The sequence below is a fragment of the Electrona antarctica genome, assembly GCF_951216825.1.
Source record: "Electrona antarctica genome assembly, chromosome: 19".
Classification (NCBI taxonomy): Eukaryota; Metazoa; Chordata; class Actinopteri; order Myctophiformes; family Myctophidae; genus Electrona; species Electrona antarctica.
Genome location: NC_136800.1, coordinates 44,205,997 through 44,226,164, shown reverse-complemented (window position 1 = coordinate 44,226,164; position 20,168 = coordinate 44,205,997). Strand labels below are relative to the sequence as shown.

The 20,168-nt window shown below is 45.1% G+C and overlaps 1 protein-coding gene and 1 long non-coding RNA gene across 3 annotated transcripts in view; both read left to right on the top strand.

The window, feature by feature from the left end:
• The window catches only part of LOC306912408, a 330,734-nt gene extending 310,866 nt beyond the window's left edge, over window positions 1-19,868 (top strand). The window contains exon 2 of the long non-coding RNA XR_013788374.1: window positions 19,307-19,868. This is a non-coding gene — a long non-coding RNA (uncharacterized lncRNA). The remainder of the gene's footprint in view (window positions 1-19,306) is intronic.
• Window positions 1-19,868, top strand: part of LOC306912401 (plastin-3-like) — a 65,400-nt gene extending 45,532 nt beyond the window's left edge. Inside the window, exons 9-17 of one of the 2 annotated variants that reach the window (XR_013788371.1) lie at window positions 1,897-1,992; window positions 4,304-4,490; window positions 5,734-5,812; window positions 8,942-9,059; window positions 10,183-10,313; window positions 12,685-12,808; window positions 14,109-14,233; window positions 15,160-17,784; window positions 17,856-19,868. Coding sequence is in view for 1 of the 2 variants with exons in the window: in XM_079488589.1 (XP_079344715.1) it covers window positions 1,897-1,992; window positions 4,304-4,490; window positions 5,734-5,812; window positions 8,942-9,059; window positions 10,183-10,313; window positions 12,685-12,808; window positions 14,109-14,233; window positions 15,160-15,292 (993 nt within the window). In the remaining variant the exon portion in view is untranslated. Of the gene's footprint in view, window positions 1-1,896; window positions 1,993-4,303; window positions 4,491-5,733; window positions 5,813-8,941; window positions 9,060-10,182; window positions 10,314-12,684; window positions 12,809-14,108; window positions 14,234-15,159 lie in introns of both variants that reach the window. The other variant, XM_079488589.1, reaches the window with a different exon arrangement.
• Window positions 19,869-20,168: the final 300 nt, after the last annotated feature.

The following is a 20,168-nucleotide window of genomic DNA, read 5'->3' as shown; positions in this document are numbered from 1 at the left end:
TTACATTCACCATTGCAGAGGCTCGCTAGTCGACTCGCTCGCTACGTTTTGTATTTGTAGGATGAGCGAGGGCGAGGGAGCGCTTTGCTCATCCTAGGAACTGCAAATATCGCCTACGGCTCTGCAGCGATGAAATAAACATGTGTTGTGAGCCGACGTGAGCCACGATTGTCACACGTTTTGCGGATTCACCGCTTGTCCCGTTTACATGGAGACGGAAGCAGTGTTGTTTTTGGCAGCCAATTTTAGTTTTAGTCATAGTCTCTTGAATAGTTTTCATTTAGTTTCAGTCACCTGGAATGTTTTAGTGTTTAGTCTAGTTTACGACTAAATATCATAAGCTTTAGTCGACTAAATCTACAGTTGATTTAGTAAAAAAAAAAGTATTTTGGCGGGCCTTGATGGCGTCGTAATGATGCCGTTGTCACTTGCTGAAAATAGCCGATCTACAAGCCCACAACTTGTCGCAGCGCGACGTGTTGTGAGCTTGTAGATCGGCTATTTTCAGCATGCAACCAAGTGTAAAATGACTTATACTGGATCACTTGTCCACTAGTCCATTCACCTTCTTAGCATTTTAGTCTAGTTTTTATTTGTTGACGAAATTCAGTCAGTATATTTAGTCTTAGTTTTAGTCACCGTAGCTTAGTTTTCATGTAGTTTGCGTCAGTGAAAAAAGGTAGTCGACGAACATTTTTCGTCATAGTTTTAGTCGACAAAAACAACACTGGACGGGAGGAGACGGTGTTTTGGAAGATTTCCACTCTGGAAGGTGTTTCCACCCCCCCCCCCCCCCCCCCCCCCGAAGCCGTTCTCGTTTAAAGGGACCCCGGTACTTTATTTGTGACGTTTTCTATGAACACGGCCCTGACGGCCGTTCTCGTGTGAAAGTCTCTCCATCATAAATGTGTGCTCTGCTCTGCATTCTGTCAACATAATCTATCTCTATCTGTCCGAATGCAAGTCTTTATTTACCATTTGACTTCTCATTGACTTTTCAGGAAACATTCCGTTAGGAAAAAAACGAAAATAAAATCTGGTGTTTTTTAGGCAGCTGTTCTGTTCTTCAACATTATCGTCTCTGTCTGTCGGGTGGAAACCTCGTTATGTCCAAAATCTAATCTGTCAAATTAAAATATAGCAAAAATGGCAGATCTACAAGCCTAAAGCATGTCGCTTGGCGGCACTTTTGGAGATTGTAGATTTGCCCTTTTGATGCTTCTGTGTGATGCTTGTAGTGTGATCAATTAGGGCAGTGGTTCCAAAACTTTGTCATGTCAAGGACCCCCAAATCGACAGTAATGAGCCCACGGACCCCCCATTTGAAAAGATATGCCAGGGACCCCCATGAGAGAAGATTGTTACGGCTCTATAGCAGTGATTCTCAACCCGTTTAATTTCAACGACCCCCCCCCAGTTTGACATGCATATTAGTCTACATTTAATGGCATATCTATCTCTGGGACCCCCAATTTATATCGTAACATCAATGTTAATTTAACTCTGAGAGTGTACAAATTGAGCCAAATGGACCCTAACGGGTCCATTTGGTTCCATTTGTACACTCTCAGAGTTACAGACCCATAAGGGTCCATTTGGTTCCAAACTATCATTTAGCATGGGTACCCCCTTAAACTCCCTCAAGGACCCCTGGGGGTCCCCGGACCCCACTTTTGGAACCACTGAATTAGGGCGTTAATTTATGGGGGGGAAAAAACCCACAAAAAATGTAAATATGCACATTAGAGGTTTCTGTCTGACGGCAACGATATCTACAATTTGAAGTGGAGAGTAACACGTGCTGCATTTCCTGTGTGTGCGTGTGTGTGTGTCCGTGTGCGTGTGCGCGTGTGCGTGTGTGCATGTGCGTGTGCATGTGTGCGTGTGCGTGTGTAGGATTCCAGAGCGTACTACCACCTCCTCCAGCAGATTGCTCCTGACGGCAGCAAAGAGGGCGTCGCCCGGATCCAGATCGACATGTCCGGTCTCAACGTAAGTAAAGTGGGCTGGTCCATCATTATGGTTTTTACTGGTTTTCTGATGGAGCTCAATTGCACCAAAAACCCTGAACTTTTAACATTCAGTAGATTTTCTGTGGTCTGGGGTTTTTCTGGCTCAAACAAGTGCTCTGATTTTCCTGCTGTTTGTGATGTCACAGCCTGCAAATCACATATATGCCAATGGGATTTGCCGAAAGAATAAGGTCGAGAATACGAGCGGCCGAAATGAGTTTTCTCCGACGGGTGGCTGCAGGCATCTCTCCCTTAGAGATCGGGTGAGAAGTTCAGTCACGCGGGAGAGACTCGGAGTAGAGCCGCTGCTTCTTCGCTTGTATCTGGTTAGGATGCCTCTTGGGCGTCTCCCTAGGGAGGTCCTCGATGCACGTCCCACTGGGAGGAGACCCCGGGGCAGACCAAGGATCACGTCCCACTGGGAGGAGACCCCGGGGCAGACCAAGGATCACGTCCCACTGGGAGGAGACCCCGGGGGGGCAGACCAAGGCACAGATGGAGGGATTACATCGACTCACTGGCCTTAGAACATCTCTGAATCCCCCAGGAGGAAGTCACTAATGTTGCTCTGGAGAGGGAAGCCTGGAGCTCTCTGGTGGAGCTGTTGCCCCCGCGACCCGACTACGGATAAGCGGTCGAAGATGGATGGATGGATGGATTTGCCGACCACAGAAAATCCGCTGAATGTTCAAAGTTCTGTTTTTTTTGGGGTGTAATTTAGGTCATAAAACCTAAAAGACCTAAAACAAAACTTAAAACCAAAAAAATAAAAATAAATGAAAATGAATGTCATGAAACATTGTAACCTCATTCCTATAATTGGTTCTCACTAATGCACATGATACGACAGCCGTGGTCGAGTAGGGAACGCAAGACGACGTGAAGTAGCATTTTATGCATCCTGCTGTGCCTTGAAACACAACACCAACTCGGTCCCACGTATCGATTAGGTCATAAATATGCTCTCAGGCGTCCTTGTAGAATGATTTTATGTATAACCACATTTACAGTGCGGGACATTTGTTGAGCACTTAACTCTAAAAATATCCCTGAGCGCACCACTGACTGGTGCATTACAGAAACAACGTGCATCGTTCAAAGGTTCCACTGGGAACATTAAAGCTGTGTGTTCATTGAGTGTCGTGTTGTTCAGTGGTGCACAAAGTACTCGACTCCAGTATACTTGAGTGAAAGTATACAGGTAGATGGATACTCCTCAACCATAGGCCAAAGGTGTACTTGAATATTGGGAGTACACACTTAAAAAAAAGACTCAAATTGTCCATACAATGTACATTATTTTTTTTATATATCAATGCATTGATGTATTGAAATGTTTGATATCCCAGTTAAAAAAATCACACATTTTCTTTCGAAAGAAATGAATCAATAATAGTGAAATGAGTCTATCTACAAGCTCCCAGCGTGTCGCAGCGGGGCGCGTTGTGATCGGGTAGAGCTGCTATAACTCCCTAGAAATGTAGTGGAGTCAAAGTCAGTCAGTTTGGGCAGACGTCAAATGTCTCTTTTGGCCCTCGAGATGAAATCAGCACTTCTGTTGAGTGAAACTGTTCGGCTATATAGGCCACGCACGCACGCACGCACGCACGCACGCACGCACGCACGCACGCACGCACGCACGCACGCACGCACGCACGCAGCACGCACGCACGCACGCGCACACGAACACGAACACGAACACACGAACACACACGCACACACACAGCTGCATATCCTGTCATTCAGTGCCAGGATGAGGTAACAACGCTTAAAACAGGCCAACAGGAAACAGGAAGTTCAGCTTCCATTCTGTCCCACAAATTAATTAATTCACCTACACCCACAGAGCTGCGTGCATGAGTGCGTGCATGAGTGCGTGCGTGCGTGCGTGCGTGCGTGCGTGCGTGAATGCGTGCGTGCGTGCGTGCGCTGCCAAGTGAAATCAGCTCTCTCTGAATGGCGGTGCTACTACAGTCTTATTGTACAGGAGAGAGCAGTGGTTCTCAACATGGGGCTCAGGGACCCCCCGGGGGTCCACGACGGGAGACCCCCGGGGGTCCACGACGGGAGACCCCCGGGGGTCCACGACGGGAGACCCCGGGGGGTCCACGACGGGGGACCCCCAGGGGTCCACGACGGGGGACCCCCGGCGGTCCACGACGGGGTCGTCTTAGTTTTAGTCGACGGAATCAACACTGATTAATCGCAATTGTTTTTTGTATTTCTTTGCAACAATGGTGACTGTAATTTTCCCCCCCATGGTGCCGTTCGTCCCCCCCCCCCCTGTCCAGGAGAGGGAGGACCTCCGCAGGGCAGAGTGCATGCTGGTCCAGGCGGACCGTCTGGGCTGCCGGCAGTTTGTGACCCCGGGTGACGTGGTGAGCGGAAACCCCAAACTCAACCTGGCCTTCGTGGCCAACCTGTTCAACAAGTTCCCTGCCCTGGAGAAACCCGAGAACCAGGACTTCCATCTAGCAAGTACGGAGAGGAGCGCACGCACGCACGCACGCACGCACGCATGCACGCACGCACGCACGCACGCACGCACGCACGCACGCACACACACGCACATACCTGTGCTGCATTGAATTAACTTCAGCAGTCCAGCACACTGAATAACACAAGACATGGTTCTACCCCCATCTAGTGAGCAGTGTTGGTATTACACATCAGAAAATTCCCCAACTACTGTATCTGTCTCTCAATTGTTTAAATTCAATTAAATTGTGCTTTATTGGCACGACAAGCATTCTGATGTTGCCAAAGCATTCATGGAAAATAAATGATCATAAAAAGACAAGTAAAACCAAACAAAATGACATTAGTTAACACCTTGATTGCCCAGGGTTATTTAATCCATTAAATCAGAGCCCAGCGATTTATAGCAGCGGAGCACTTTTACCGACGGACCGGATGTTATCCGGATGTGGGTGTAGCAGCTAGATGTAGCCAAAACACTCTAGAGGCGATCAACAACAACGGGAGGTATTAAATCTACCGCTATTAGCAACTGGACCGCGGTGGGCCGTCTAAGGCTTAACTCACACCTTCACATCTAGCATACAACATTGTTGGATGCTAGATGTGAACAAAGGGTAAGTGTCATGGCCGCCCCAATGCATTTCCAATGGAAGTCACATGGTTTGACACAACATTTTTGTTGTACGGCTTTCGGCTGTGTTTCGACTGCCCCCCTCCCCCTCATACAACACAAACTTTGTGTCAAACCATGTGACTCCCATTGGAAATGAATTGCGAGCTTGCATCAGTCAACGAGTCTCATGCATCAGCTATACAACAATCCGCTGTGCAGGTGTGAGTGAAGCCTAACACATGATCGTTATCATTCTGATCAAGAGTTAATAATTGTCGGTCTCGTCGGCTAAACGGGGGGAACATTTTCGATGACTGTCCGACTATATAGCGCCTTGAATAAAGGCGCTATATAAATGCATAATTTACCATTTTTGGACGGCCTCTCTCGATGTTAACGTTTTTCTCACTTTATCAGTCACCGTGTGCAAATATTATCCCATGGTGTATTGTATTGTCTATTCAGGGCCTGATGACAATTAAGTTTACTTAGAGTTTTGGTTGTTTCGATCCAATCATTTTCGTATTTATTTTGTTTCTGTCGATGAATAACTTTGTTGCTCTCTCTTTTCTCTCTCTCTCGCTCTCTCTCTCTCTCTCTCTCTCTCTCTCTCTCTCTCTCTCTCAGGTGAGACGAGAGAGGAGCGAACCTTCCGTAACTGGATGAATTCTCTAGGCGTCAACCCTTATGTCAACCACATCTATGGGTCAGTACATTATATTAACCCTTATGTCAACCACATCTATGGGTCAGTACAGTATATTAACCCTTATGTCAACCACATCTATGGGTCAGTACAGTATATTAACCCTTATGTCAACCACATCTATGGGTCAGTACAGTATATTAACCCTTATGTCAACCACATCTATGGGTCAGTACAGTATATTAACCCTTATGTCAACCACATCTATGGGTCAGTACAGTATATTAACCCTTATGTCAACCACATCTATGGGTTAGTACAGTATATTAACCCTTATGTCAACCACATCTATGGGTCAGTACAGTATATTAACCCTTATGTCAACCACATCTATGGGTCAGTACAGTATATTAACCCTTATGTCAACCACATCTATGGGTCAGTACAGTATTAACCCTTATGTCAACCACATCTATGGGTCAGTACAGTATATTAACCCTTATGTCAACCACATCTATGGGTCAGTACAGTATATTAACCCTTATGTCAACCACATCTATGGGTCAGTACAGTATATTAACCCTTATGTCAACCACATCTATGGGTCAGTACAGTATATTAACCCTTATGTCAACCACATCTATGGGTCAGTACATTATATTAACCCTTATGTCAACCACATCTATGGGTCAGTACAGTATATTAACCCTTATGTCAACCACATCTATGGGTCAGTACAGTATATTAACCCTTATGTCAACCACATCTATGGGTTAGTACATTATATTAACCCTTATGTCAACCACATCTATGGGTCAGTACAGTATTAACCCTTATGTCAACCACATCTATGGGTCAGTACATTATATTAACCCTTATGTCAACCACATCTATGGGTCAGTACAGTATATTAACCCTTATGTCAACCACATCTATGGGTCAGTACATTATATTAACCCTTATGTCAACCACATCTATGTGTCAGTACATTATATTAACCCTTATGTCAACCACATCTATGGGTCAGTACAGTATTAACCCTTAATGCAACCACATCTATGGGTCAGTACAGTATTAACCCTTAATGCAACCACATCTATGGGTTAGTACAGTATATTAACCCTTATGTCAACCACATCTATGGGTCAGTACAGTATATTAACCCTTATGTCAACCACATCTATGGGTCAGTACAGTATATTAACCCTTATGTCAACCACATCTATGGGTCAGTACAGTATATTAACCCTTATGTCAACCACATCTATGGGTCAGTACAGTATATTAACCCTTATGTCAACCACATCTATGGGTTAGTACAGTATATTAACCCTTATGTCAACCACATCTATGGGTCAGTACATTATATTAACCCTTATGTCAACCACATCTATGGGTCAGTACAGTATATTAACCCTTATGTCAACCACATCTATGGGTCAGTACAGTATATTAACCCTTATGTCAACCACATCTATGGGTCAGTACATTATATTAACCCTTATGTCAACCACATCTATGGGTCAGTACAGTATATTAACCCTTATGTCAACCACATCTATGGGTCAGTACAGTATATTAACCCTTATGTCAACCACATCTATGGGTCAGTACATTATATTAACCCTTATGTCAACCACATCTATGGGTCAGTACAGTATATTAACCCTTATGTCAACCACATCTATGGGTCAGTACAGTATATTAACCCTTATGTCAACCACATCTATGGGTTAGTACATTATATTAACCCTTATGTCAACCACATCTATGGGTCAGTACAGTATTAACCCTTATGTCAACCACATCTATGGGTCAGTACTATATTAACCCTTATGTCAACCACATCTATGGGTCAGTACAGTATATTAACCCTTATGTCAACCACATCTATGGGTCAGTACATTATATTAACCCTTATGTCAACCACATCTATGGGTCAGTACAGTATATTAACCCTTATGTCAACCACATCTATGGGTCAGTACAGTATATTAACCCTTATGTCAACCACATCTATGGGTCAGTACAGTATATTAACCCTTATGTCAACCACATCTATGGGTCAGTACATTATATTAACCCTTATGTCAACCACATCTATGGGTCAGTACAGTATTTTAACCCTTATGTCAACCACATCTATGGGTCAGTACAGTATATTAACCCTTATGTCAACCACATCTATGGGTCAGTACAGTATTAACCCTTATGTCAACCACATCTATGGGTCAGTACATTATATTAACCCTTATGTCAACCACATCTATGGGTCAGTACAGTATATTAGCCCTTATGTCAACCACATCTATGGGTCAGTACAGTATTAACCCTTATGTCAACCACATCTATGGGTCAGTACATTATATTAACCCTTATGTCAACCACATCTATGGGTCAGTACAGTATATTAGCCCTTATGTCAACCACATCTATGGGTCAGTACAGTATATTAACCCTTATGTCAACCACATCTATGGGTCAGTACAGTATATTAACCCTTATGTCAACCACATCTATGGGTTAGTACATTATTTTAACCCTTATGTCAACCACATCTATGGGTTAGTACAGTATTGTTTTTACACTATTGGCTATTTTTCTGTCAAATAGGGCTTAGCCTGCCCATAACCCATCAACGCCCAAAACGATGAATGCATTTGGCCGCAGACCACCATCTGTAAATGCTTTGTGCCAGGGACCCCCAGAAGAGGAGATTGGTGTTGAAAGTTTCGCTTTCGGTCGCTGCCGATTTTTATTTTATTCCTTACTTTCTTTCTTCCCCTCTCCTCCAAACACAGACGTCTTCAAATGTTACTCAATATCATAACGTTGAATCGAATAATATCGAATAACGTTCATCGTAGTTTCAGTCGACGACATTAACACAAACGTGTGTGACTGTGTGTGTGTGTGTGTGTGTGTGTGTGTGTGTGTGTGTGTGTGTGTGTGTGTGTGTGTGTGTGTGTGTGTGTGTGTACGTGTGTGTGTGTGTACGTGTGTGTGTGTGTACGTGTGTGTGTGTACGTGTGTGTGTGTGTGTGTGTGTGTGTGTGTGCGTGTGTGTGTGCGTGTGCGTGTGCGTGTGCGTGTGCGTGTGCGTGTGCGTGTGCGTGTGCGCGTGCGCGTGCGCGTGCGCGTGCGTGTGTGTGCGCGCGTGCGTGCGTGCGTGCGTGCGTGCCCCCACAGTGACCTGCTGGATGCGTTGGTGATCCTCCAGCTGTTCGAGAGGAGTGGCGTTCCAGTGGACTGGGATCACAGGGTCAACATGCCTCCGTACTCCAAGCTAGGAGCCAACATGAAGAAGGTAAGATGGTGGAGCCAACATGAAGAAGGTAAGATGGTGGAGCCAACATGAAGAAGGTAAGATGGTGGGTCCGTGTATTTCGTATCTGACAAACTCCCCCCTGTCAGGTGTAAAGGAGCAACTTGGACACTCAGCTATGAAGGAAGCATGAGTTCAAGTCCGTTGCTCTCCCCATGGCCCCCATATATGGGGACTACGTTGGCGGAGGGTGTGCAGAGCCCAGGATCACATTAGATAATTGACACACGGGTGGAAAATGGGTTACAAAATTGTGGGATAAAAACTTCAAAACGAGACGCACCGCGACCTGTACTGTGTTCTGTGGTTCATTTCTCCGCTCCGTCCCTCCCTCTCCCTGAAAAGGGGGCGGAGGCGTGGCCACGGCCGTCTTGATTGACGGGCAGGCTGTGCTGCTGTTACTGCAAGCAGACACAGGCAGCGCTGTTGGCGATCGCACCAGGCGATATTATATTTAATGTATCCTTTATTATATTTATTTAACCCATTTTGACCTCTAAAAATGTCTTCTAAATCCTGAGAGTTTTCTGAAAAAGCTATGTTTCTATGTCGTTCTTCGATTTTTCAAAAATAGCAGACCTACAAGCTTGTAACGCGCCACTCGGTGGCGCGCTACGAGCTTGTACATCTGCTATTTTTCAATAGCTAAAGCATAACATAATGCTAACACCAAAAGGGGTTCCGCCCAAAATGGGTTAAACATATTAGCATGCTGGTGCTGGTGCTGTGGGAACCAACACACGGGCACCGGTCACGAGGACGTCCCATACTAACACATGTGGATGATGATGATAAGAGCCCCCCCCCCTTCACACTGTTTCACAAATCACACATTAGGACTTTTCATACAAAAGTATTCAGTTGTGAGAGTTTGTGTTTTTCTTTAATCCATTTAATGATGAAGTATTAACAAGAGCTTGAGCTTGTGGCTAAATAATTAACGCAGGGACAGCTATTTTTACGAGGGGTCAGGTTTGGTATTAAACTGTGTGTGTGTGTGTGTGTGTGTGTGTGTGTGTGTGTGTGTGTGTGTGTGTGTGTGTGTGTGTGTGTGTGTGTGTGTGTGTGTGTGTGTGTGTGTGTGTGTGTGTGTGTGTGTGTGCAGCTAGAGAACTGTAACTACGCGGTGGAAGTGGGGTCGTCGGCTGGTTTCTCATTGGTTGGGATCGCAGGAGCCGACCTCAAAGACGGCAACGAGACGCTGACCCTCGCTCTGGTGTGGCAACTCATGAGGAGGTAACGCACGCACATCACGCACGCACCACAGCACGCACTCACTCACTCACGCACACGCGCACAACATGCACCACACACGCACGCACAGCACACCACGCACGCACGCGCACACACACATGCTTGAAACGGTGGGTTTCAAGTGCTGTGAACTGACTGTGGTGTTGAGGAGGTCTGAGTCGCTGCCCACCTGCTGCCCACCTGCTGCCCACCTGCTCAGGAGGGTCACGTTGAGGAGGTCTGAGTCGCTGCCCACCTGCTCAGGAGGGTCATGTCGAGGAGGTCTGAGTCGCTGCCCACCTGCTCAGGAGGGTCATGTTGAGGTCTGAGTCGCTGCCCACCTGCTCAGGAGGGTCATGTTGAGGTCTGAGTCGCTGCCCACCTGCTCAGGAGGGTCATGTTGAGGTCTGAGTCGCTGCCCACCTGCTCAGGAGGGTCATGTTGAGGAGGTCTGAGTCGCTGCCCACCTGCTCAGGAGGGTCACGTTGAGGAGGTCTGAGTCGCTGCCCACCTGCTCAGGAGGGTCATGTCGAGGAGGTCTGAGTCGCTGCCCACCTGCTCAGGAGGGTCACGTTGAGGAGGTCTGAGTCGCTGCCCACCTGCTCAGGAGGGTCATGTTGAGGAGGTCTGAGTCGCTGCCCACCTGCTCAGGAGGGTCACGTCGAGGAGGTCTGAGTCGCTGCCCACCTGCTCAGGAGGGTCATGTTGAGGAGGTCTGAGTCGCTGCCCACCTGCTCAGGAGGGTCATGTCGAGGTCTGAGTCGCTGCCCACCTGCTCAGGAGGGTCACGTTGAGGAGGTCTGAGTCGCTGCCCACCTGCTCAGGAGGGTCACGTTGAGGAGGTCTGAGTCGCTGCCCACCTGCTCAGGAGGGTCATGTTGAGGAGGTCTGAGTCGCTGCCCACCTGCTCAGGAGGTTGAGGAGGTCTGAGTCGCTGCCCACCTGCTCAGGAGGTTGAGGAGGTCTGAGTCGCCGCCCACCTGCTCAGGAGGGTCATGTTGAGGAGGTCTGAGTCGCTGCCCACCTGCTCAGGAGGGTCACGTTGAGGAGGTCTGAGTCGCTGCCCACCTGCTCAGGAGGGCCATGAAATATAATGTCCCTTGAATTAATCACACCCACAGACTCTGCATGCAGCTGCCCCTCAAACACTATGGAGGAGTTGAAATGAAATGAAATGAAATGAAATGATTACTATATTTACCCAGGGTATCTGGGCTAAGCTCAAGAACTTGTTTCCAGCCAGGCCCTGCTCATAGAACATTTCATGGTAGTGGTTCAATGCCTTGTTCAAGGGCACTTCAGCGGTGGTAATTTTAACGTGTCGGACCGCTGATTCGAACTGGCGACCTTCCGGTATCAAGACCGCTCCGCAATCCGTTCAGTTGACGTATTCCATGCAAAAAGCATGGAAATACGGTTGAGTATATTCCAGGAAACACCCAGTAAATTTAGCAACAAATTCTGGTAATCTCCCGAAATGTACCATCACCCCCGTATATTACTGTATATGCCCGCTAAACTTGAGGTTTACAGACAAATCTAGTGCCCATAATTGTTTCACGCAGTGTCACATCCCATAACTCGCTGGCAGGGTACCTGAACAGTAGAACAAATTTAAAAAAAATCTGCACACCAGTTCTCAACAAGATCTACCCACCAAAAGAATTGTCAGATGCCATTTTTTTTGATATTTAAAGGAGCATTCAGTGATTTGGAAAACCACCCAGTCCGCCCCGGTAACAAAATGTGCACATGCACGCTCTACAGTGGGGGGAAGTGCAACAGGCCAACAGCATGTGCACCAAGGCCCGCCCCCACTCGATCATGATTGGAGGAAGGCCCCTCTCATCCTGATTGGATGAAGGCTTTGCCACCTGCCACCAAAACTGAAACTAGGTTTTTTTTTACCCCAGGGGCTCACTGGGGACAGGGAGGAACTCCTTATATGGTCAGCACACTCTATAGTAGGGAGGATTATCCAGAAAAAAAGAAAAAATAAGTGATATTTGAATTAAGTCAAATCACTGAATATACCTTTAAATTAAATATATTTTTAGAATCATGCCATGTGATCTACTGCTAGATCACGATCTACCTTTTGGCCATCGCCTTTAAACTAATCAATTGTCTGGATATAATGTGTTGTTCCTTTATTTAGTATTATGTCAAAAAAAGAGGTTTAATTACTTCACACTGCATTTCTACACATCTCCATAAATGCGTGGAGTCTTGTTGTGTGTGTGTGTGTGTGTGTGTGTGTGTGTGTGTGTGTGTGTGTGTGTGTGTGTGTGTGTGTGTGTGTGTGTGTGTGTGTGTGTGTGTGTGTGTGTTGAATCTTTAACCATTGTTTTTTGGTGTGTGTGTGTGTGCGTAGGTACACTCTGAACCTCCTGGAGAACCTGGGCGATGGGGAGGCAGCAGGAGATGAGCTGATCGTGAACTGGGTCAATAAGACCCTGGCGGAGGCTGGCAAGACCTCCTCCATCCACAACTTCAAGGTTAGATATTACCATTATAGAACAAGACCTCCTCCATCCACAACTTCAAGGTTAGATATTACCATTATATAGAACAAGACCTCCTCCATCCACAACTTCAAGGTTAGATATTACCATTATAGAACAGCGCACATCTTCCCCTCTTGGCGCTGAGCCAAACTGTCACTTTTGTAATGATCCAAGTATTTATTCACAATCACAACGTTTCGACCGGTATTGGTCGGTATTTCAAGTATGAACTTGAAAAAGACAGGAGTTGGAGTTGTTCAGGCCAAGGACTAGCTGAGAGGGACCCCCAGGCCCCTCGACGGCATGTTGTTCAGGCCAAGGACTAGCTGAGAGGGACCCCCAGGCCAAGGACTAGCTGAGAGGGACCCCCAGGCCCCTAGGACTAGCTGAGAGGGACCCCCAGGCCCCTCCCAGGCTGAGAGGGACCCCCAGGCCCCTCCCAGGCCCCAGGCTGAGAGGGACCCCCAGGCCCCTCGACGGCATATTGTATAAACTGTGTAGTAGATTTCATAGATGGCATCCTAGACTTGTTTGACAGCTCTTATCATCAGTGTTTGACAGCTCTTATCATCAGTGTTTGACAGCTCTTATCATCAGTGTTGACAGCTCTTATCATCAGTGTTGTGACAGCTCTTATCATCAGTGTTGACAGCTCTTATCATCAGTGTTATGACAGCTCTTATCATCAGTGTTTGACAGCTCTTATCATCAGTGTTGACAGCTCTTATCATCAGTGTTGTGACAGCTCTTATCATCAGTGTTGACAGCTCTTATCATCAGTGTTTGACAGCTCTTATCATCAGTGTTGACAGCTCTTATCATCAGTGTTTGACAGCTCTTATCATCAGTGTTGACAGCTCTTATCATCAGTGTTGTGACAGCTCTTATCATCAGTGTTGACAGCTCTTATCATCAGTGTTGACAGCTCTTATCATCAGTGTTGTGACAGCTCTTATCATCAGTGTTGTGACAGCTCTTATCATCAGTGTTTGACAGCTCTTATCATCAGTGTTTGACAGCTCTTATCATCAGTGTTGACAGCTCTTATCATCAGTGTTGTGACAGCTCTTATCATCAGTGTTTGACAGCTCTTATCATCAGTGTTTGACAGCTCTTATCATCAGTGTTGTGTCAATTTAGGTTTTTCCTTTGTGTGTTTGTTTGGTTACACATGATGTATTTTCTGCTGATATCGTTGGATTTATGTAAAAGGGTATTTTCAGATGTTCAACAACTTCAAAAACCTTCTTCCAGGAGATTAATATTTATCCACTGAAACCTTCTTCCCCAGGACAAGGAGATTAGCACCAGCATTCCAGTTCTGGAACTTATCGACGCCCTCCAGCCAGACAGTGTGAACTTTGACCTGGTCAAGAGAGGAAGTCTGTCAGAAGAGGACAAACTGGACAACGCAAAGTAAATGACCTTGACCTCGACTAGTCTTGTCTGAGAGGAGAGGAGAGGAGAGGAGAGGAGAGGAGAGGGGAGGGGAGGGGAGGGGAGGAGAGGAGAGGAGAGGAGAGGAGAGGGGTTTTCTTGTAGTCCCGTATCCAATCGTCACTGAAAAAAAGACAGAAAAAACATTTCATACCAATTTAGCGGATTTACCCTCCCTAGCGTACGCCCTTACCCTCCCTAGCGTACGCCCTTATAAGGATTTACCCTCCCTAGCGTACGCCCTTACCCTTAAAATGTACGTCATAATGTGCCTCATTACGTCATATTGTCTCTTTATTGTTAACACCCCGATCGCCCAGGACGAAGTTCACCGTCCTTTCAATTAGTAACACCCCGATCGCCCAGGACGAAGTTCACCGTCCTTTCAATTAGTAACACCCCGATCGCCCAAGACAACGTTTTATCCATAGAGACGATGATTATTGATATCAAAACCGATCGCATCGCTCCACAGCCTGGAAACGCCGGTTGCGCAAAATTCGAATTGCATAACAGTGGGACGTCATCGAAAATGTTCCCCCCCATGTTTAGCCGACGAGAACGAAAATCTTAAAACGTGAATAAATAATAAATAAATTAGATTAATAAATCTAAATCATCCCGTCCAATTTTAAGAAAAGATCATGTCTTAGACGGCCCCCGCTGTCCAGACGCTAGTCGCGATATAATTAATCATACCTCCCGTTGTTGTCGATCGGCTCTAGAGTGTTTTGGCTACATCTAGCTGCTACACCCACATCCGGGATAACATCCGGTCCGTCGGTAAAAGTGCTCCGCTGCTATAAATCGCTGGGCGCTCTGATTTAATGGATTAAATGACTTTAAAAAAAAATGTACAGTACAGTAAGTAACTGTTATTATTTTTATTTTCTTTCTTTCTTCAGGTACGCGGTTTCCATGGCGAGGAAGATCGGCACGCGGGTGTACGCTCTGCCAGAGGACCTGGTGGAGGTCAACCCCAAGATGGTCATGACCGTGTTCGCCTGTCTGATGGGCCGGGGCATGAAGAGGGCGTAGAACCCTGTCTGGTTTAGGACGATACACCATAAAGGCACCATAACGTTTAGCTGAACATCTGCTTTAGGACGATACACCATAAAGGCACCATAACGTTTAGCTGAACATCTGCTTTAGGACGATACACCATAAAGGCACCATAACGTTTAGCTGAACCCTGTCTGGTTTAGGACTAGACACCATAAAGGCACCATAACGTTTAGCTGAACCCTGTCTGGTTTAGGACTAGACACCATAAAGGCACCATAACGTTTAGCTGAACATATTTTTGTACACGTACATGCGGGTAGCCGTGGTTATAAGTCCATCCTATATGTATCTGTCCTGCATTAGTGGCACTGCGTACAGATGAAACACAAATAGCAGAAATCGTCCGAAATAAGGCCTTCTTTTCTGTACTCAACCATCCCCAGAATCAAAGTATAAATACTCGATGGTCGAATATTACTCCACTTCAAGTGAAAAATTGCTTTGTCGAATGTGTACTGGAGGATTTGCTTAAAAAAAAAAAAAAAAGTATTCAAAACGATATCAATGCATCGCTGTGTTGACATTTAGACATTTCACCGCCATACAGAGTATTTCTTCACAGTTTGTTTCCCTGGGACTTTTGTTATTCGGATTGTTACAGGATTTCCACAACTGCTATTGTACAATTCATTCGTTATTTCCAAACACACCCGTTGAATATTCCTTCATCTTCATGAGGCACAGCAGTGGTTTAAAGCACATGCTGTGGTTCCACACAAAAAGAAAGCCCGTTATTAATTTATTTTCCCATAGAGATTTCTGGAAAAATATTCATAATTTGGATTCAAGCCATCAAGCATAATATGAATACGAATCGTTCTTGTTGTGTTGAGCTGCTGTCGGGCCTTTTGCTCGTATCTTACCTTTTCAAGAAATGTTGCTTTTAGTATTTTCTTTTTTGTGTTTGATTTGGCGAGTCGAGTTGGCGCCGTTTGAAAACAACATGCCGCCCTCACCCCAAAAAATAAATACAGGAAGCTGATCTGAATGTGATTCTGCGATCGTGTGCGGTTCCGTTTCGTGCGGTCCTGCGACTCTGGTGTTTTTATTGTGCCGTTTGCTGACATGAAAAAGTCGTCCTAGGCAGTGTATGATTTTTTTTTATACAAATTAAATGTTTTATTGGTCACACTGGATCCTGGATGTCTTGGTTCCCGCTTTTAAATTATCAATACAAATATTTTTTTTCCTAGAAATCTCTATGGGGAAAAATGAATGGGCTTTCATTTTGTGGAACAACAAAATGGCCGCCCGCCACCACTGCCCCATATAGTACAGTACAGAATGAAAGCTCTACTTGTGCCTTCTAATAACACGCCAGCAGCCTGTTGTATCATGATCATTTACCACGCCAGCAGCCTGTTGTATCATGATCATTTACCACGCCAGCAGCCTGTTGTATCATGATCATTTACCACGCCAGCAGCCTGTTGTATCATGATCATTTACCACGCCAGCAGCCTGTTGTATCATGATCATTTACCACGCCAGCAGCCTGTTGTATCATGATCATTTAACACGCTGTACTTATATAAGCCATAACGATGATCTATGCATCATGCAGGAAAAAAACAAAGTTTGAGCAAAGGTTTCTCCTCACATCAGATATTGAAGCCTATATGCTACAAAACGTACAACTAAACGGTTTTCTTTTTTTCTTTTTTTTTTATGGCTTTTACCACAAAAAGTTCTTTAGTAAAACTTCCCAAAAAGTCAGTTTTATGTGGAACACCACCATACCAGGTGGGTTTTTGGTAAATATTTGGACAGATTAAATTTTTATAGAGTAGTTAATGATTATGTTATGCAAAAAACACGTAGATACTGTTGATGGCGTAGTCTCCGCGATGCTGCTAAGGCAGCTGAGACTCAAACAAGGATCCAGTACCTTGTCACCAAATATAAACGGCTGTGCCACGACCTGAAAACTGAAACAGAGTCAGAAAGGTTATTGCTGCTAATTTATGGACAGGGGGAAAAAACAGAGGGCTCCATTTCCTTCACCGCTAAACCCCTTATCCCTAAACTTCTTCGCCTTTTTTGTTTACTATTTTGAAAAACATTTTTGAATAGCTCAACTAGCCGATCTACGTTGTGAGCTTGTAGACTGGCCATTTTAACTATTCAAAAATGTTTTGCAAAATTGTAAAGAAAAAAAGAAAAAGGCAAAATAAGTTTAGGGATAAGGGGTTTAGCGGTGACGAAAATGGAGCCCAGAGTAACTAACGGATTGGCTTGGAGTCAGAAACCTCTGTCATGTGATGGATATCGTCACTGTCGGGTGGAAACCTCATAATCATGCCTAAAACGGGTATCAAAAGTATAGCATCAAGCCAGTGGCGTGCACAGACATTTAGAGGGGCAGGTGCTCAAGTTAAAAAAGGGCACCTTGTGCAGCGCGTGGAACCGGCCGGTTGCCTTAATCCATTTTGGGCGGGAACCCCTTTTGGTGTTAGCATTATGTTATGCTTTAGCTATTGAAAAATAGCAGATCTACAAGCTCATAGCGTGCCACCGAGTGGCGCGCTACGAGCTTGTAGGTCTGCTATTTTTGAAAAAAAAAAAAGAGAAAAAAATGTTTGTTTTTTTCTTTTCTTTTTCAAAAGGGCACATTGCCAAAAGGGCAGGGGGTGCTCTAGCACCCCCTAGTGTCATATCTGTGCACGCCACTGCCTGACGTCGAAATTTATAAAATGTCTTCTAAAAATCCTGACGATTTTTCAAAAATAGCAGACCTACAAGCTCATAGCGCGGCACTCGGTGCCGCCCTATGAGCTAGTAGATCTGATATTTTTAAATAGCTAAAGTATAACATAATGCTTAAAACACCAAAAAGGGTTCCCGCCCAAAATGGGTTAGTTTGATTTGTGTGACGCTGTGATATGACCAAGTAGGACGTAAATGTACGTAAAAAAAAAACTTAAAAAAAGGTAGAATCAGATATAAAGAGTTTTCTTCCTGACAGTGACCGTTATTGTAATGAGATAGCCTGGAGGATGTGTTTGACATGCTGTCATAAGATCGATACAAACCGGAATTTGCTGTCTCACTGTCCTGTGTGTTGGGACTTCCCTGTTCAGATCATCAGATTTGAACAACAAGAGTTCCAAACCACATTTCCTGAACGTGGCTTTAAATAATAAGAGTTGCCTTAATGCTGCCGTTGACCAAAACCACTGAATTATGTTTAGTTTAGCTTAAAGGACCACTTCACCAACTTCGGAACTGAGTAAAACAAAATGGTACCATACCAGGACATAGCAGTGGGTGTGGTTTTCCGGTTCCACAGAAAAATGGGTTAGGCGTTAGGGTCATTAATTTTTTCCCAGAGAGACAAATGCTCACTCAGGGCTCACTCACGCCCACTGCTATGCCCTATAATGAGCACTATTAGGACCCAAGATGAGGGTGAAAATGGACGAAGTGGTCCTTTAACTGTCGCTGCTACTGATACTTTCACATTCCATAGTTTTAGTCTTAATCGTTTACCCGCCAGGAACATAGGAATTTTAAAACGTAGAATCTTGTAGCCTGCCACAAACGGAAAAGCCGTTTTAACAGCGATGTATTCATTAATGCATGTTTTAATACGATCGTATCGAAATCTACCGTCCGTTCGCTTTGTTATGCTTCTGACACAATGGGCGCGGCCATTTTGAAAATGCGCGCGCATCCACTTACATTGCCGGCTCTGGTTTCAGACGGCTTTATCTCACAGAAGCGACATTGCAGAGGACGCTTTGTCCCAGACAAGCGTTTTCAACGGCCTGTAGCAGGCGCTGTGATACTCGCGGTCCACTTTTTCCACCACCGACCGAGAGAACGAGCACACAGCTTCGTCAACACACACGGAATGGTTTCATAGTAAAATGCGATACGGATATTTGGCTCTTCAAAGTAAGTGTCACGCGTGATTAAACCATGGCAATACGCAATCGAGGGATTAATTAATGGGGGCAGGCTATTAATAGTCGCTGTCTTAAGTGTTAAGATGCTGCAGAGATACAATTTTAAAAAGCAGTTTTGACGGTAGCAACTATTCCCTCGATATTCGCTCCCCAATCCAAACCGCCATTTTGACCGAACTCGATGATTCGACTGGCTCTGAAAATGATGCAGAATCTTAAAGGCAGTGGTTCACAACCTTTTGGGCAGGGAGGGGCCCACTCCCCGGGGCCCGCGAGGGAGGATACCGCAATTAAGTGGGGCGCCAAATAAACAAACACTGTATAAGATTGTAATGGGTGGGCCGCCGCGGACACTTTCAAGATTTCCAGAGAAAGTTGAGAACCGTTGTCTTTTTTTAAGACGGAACGGTTGAATCTCGATTCAAGAGGTTTTGCTCGTGAATGTTTTTGGGGTCAAATGCAGCTCTGGTCGTCTCTGTAAATGGTCCTGTACTGTACTGTACTGTACTGTACTGTACTGTACTGTACTGTACTGTACTGTACTGTACTGTACTGTACTGTACTTCCTGGTGTGAAATGGTCATGTGCACTTTGTAACTCCTGGTCACTAAAATACCAATAAAACCATCCGCCTCTCACACTATTGCCCTTGTGTCTTCCTTTGTATCTGTTTGAACCATAGACTGCAATATATATATATATATATATATATATATATATATATATATATATATATATATATATATATATATATGGGTGATTCTTCAACTTCGGGCACTTTTGAGTTTAGAATTTAAAAAATACAAATCTGGTTTAAACTCTTAATTAAGGGGTCTGGAACAATGATCTTAGCATAGCTTTGATTGTCCTTCATGATCATTTTGACATTACCATGCTTTTTTCGAAGTTGTCACAGCAAAATGTCATTACCGTGACAT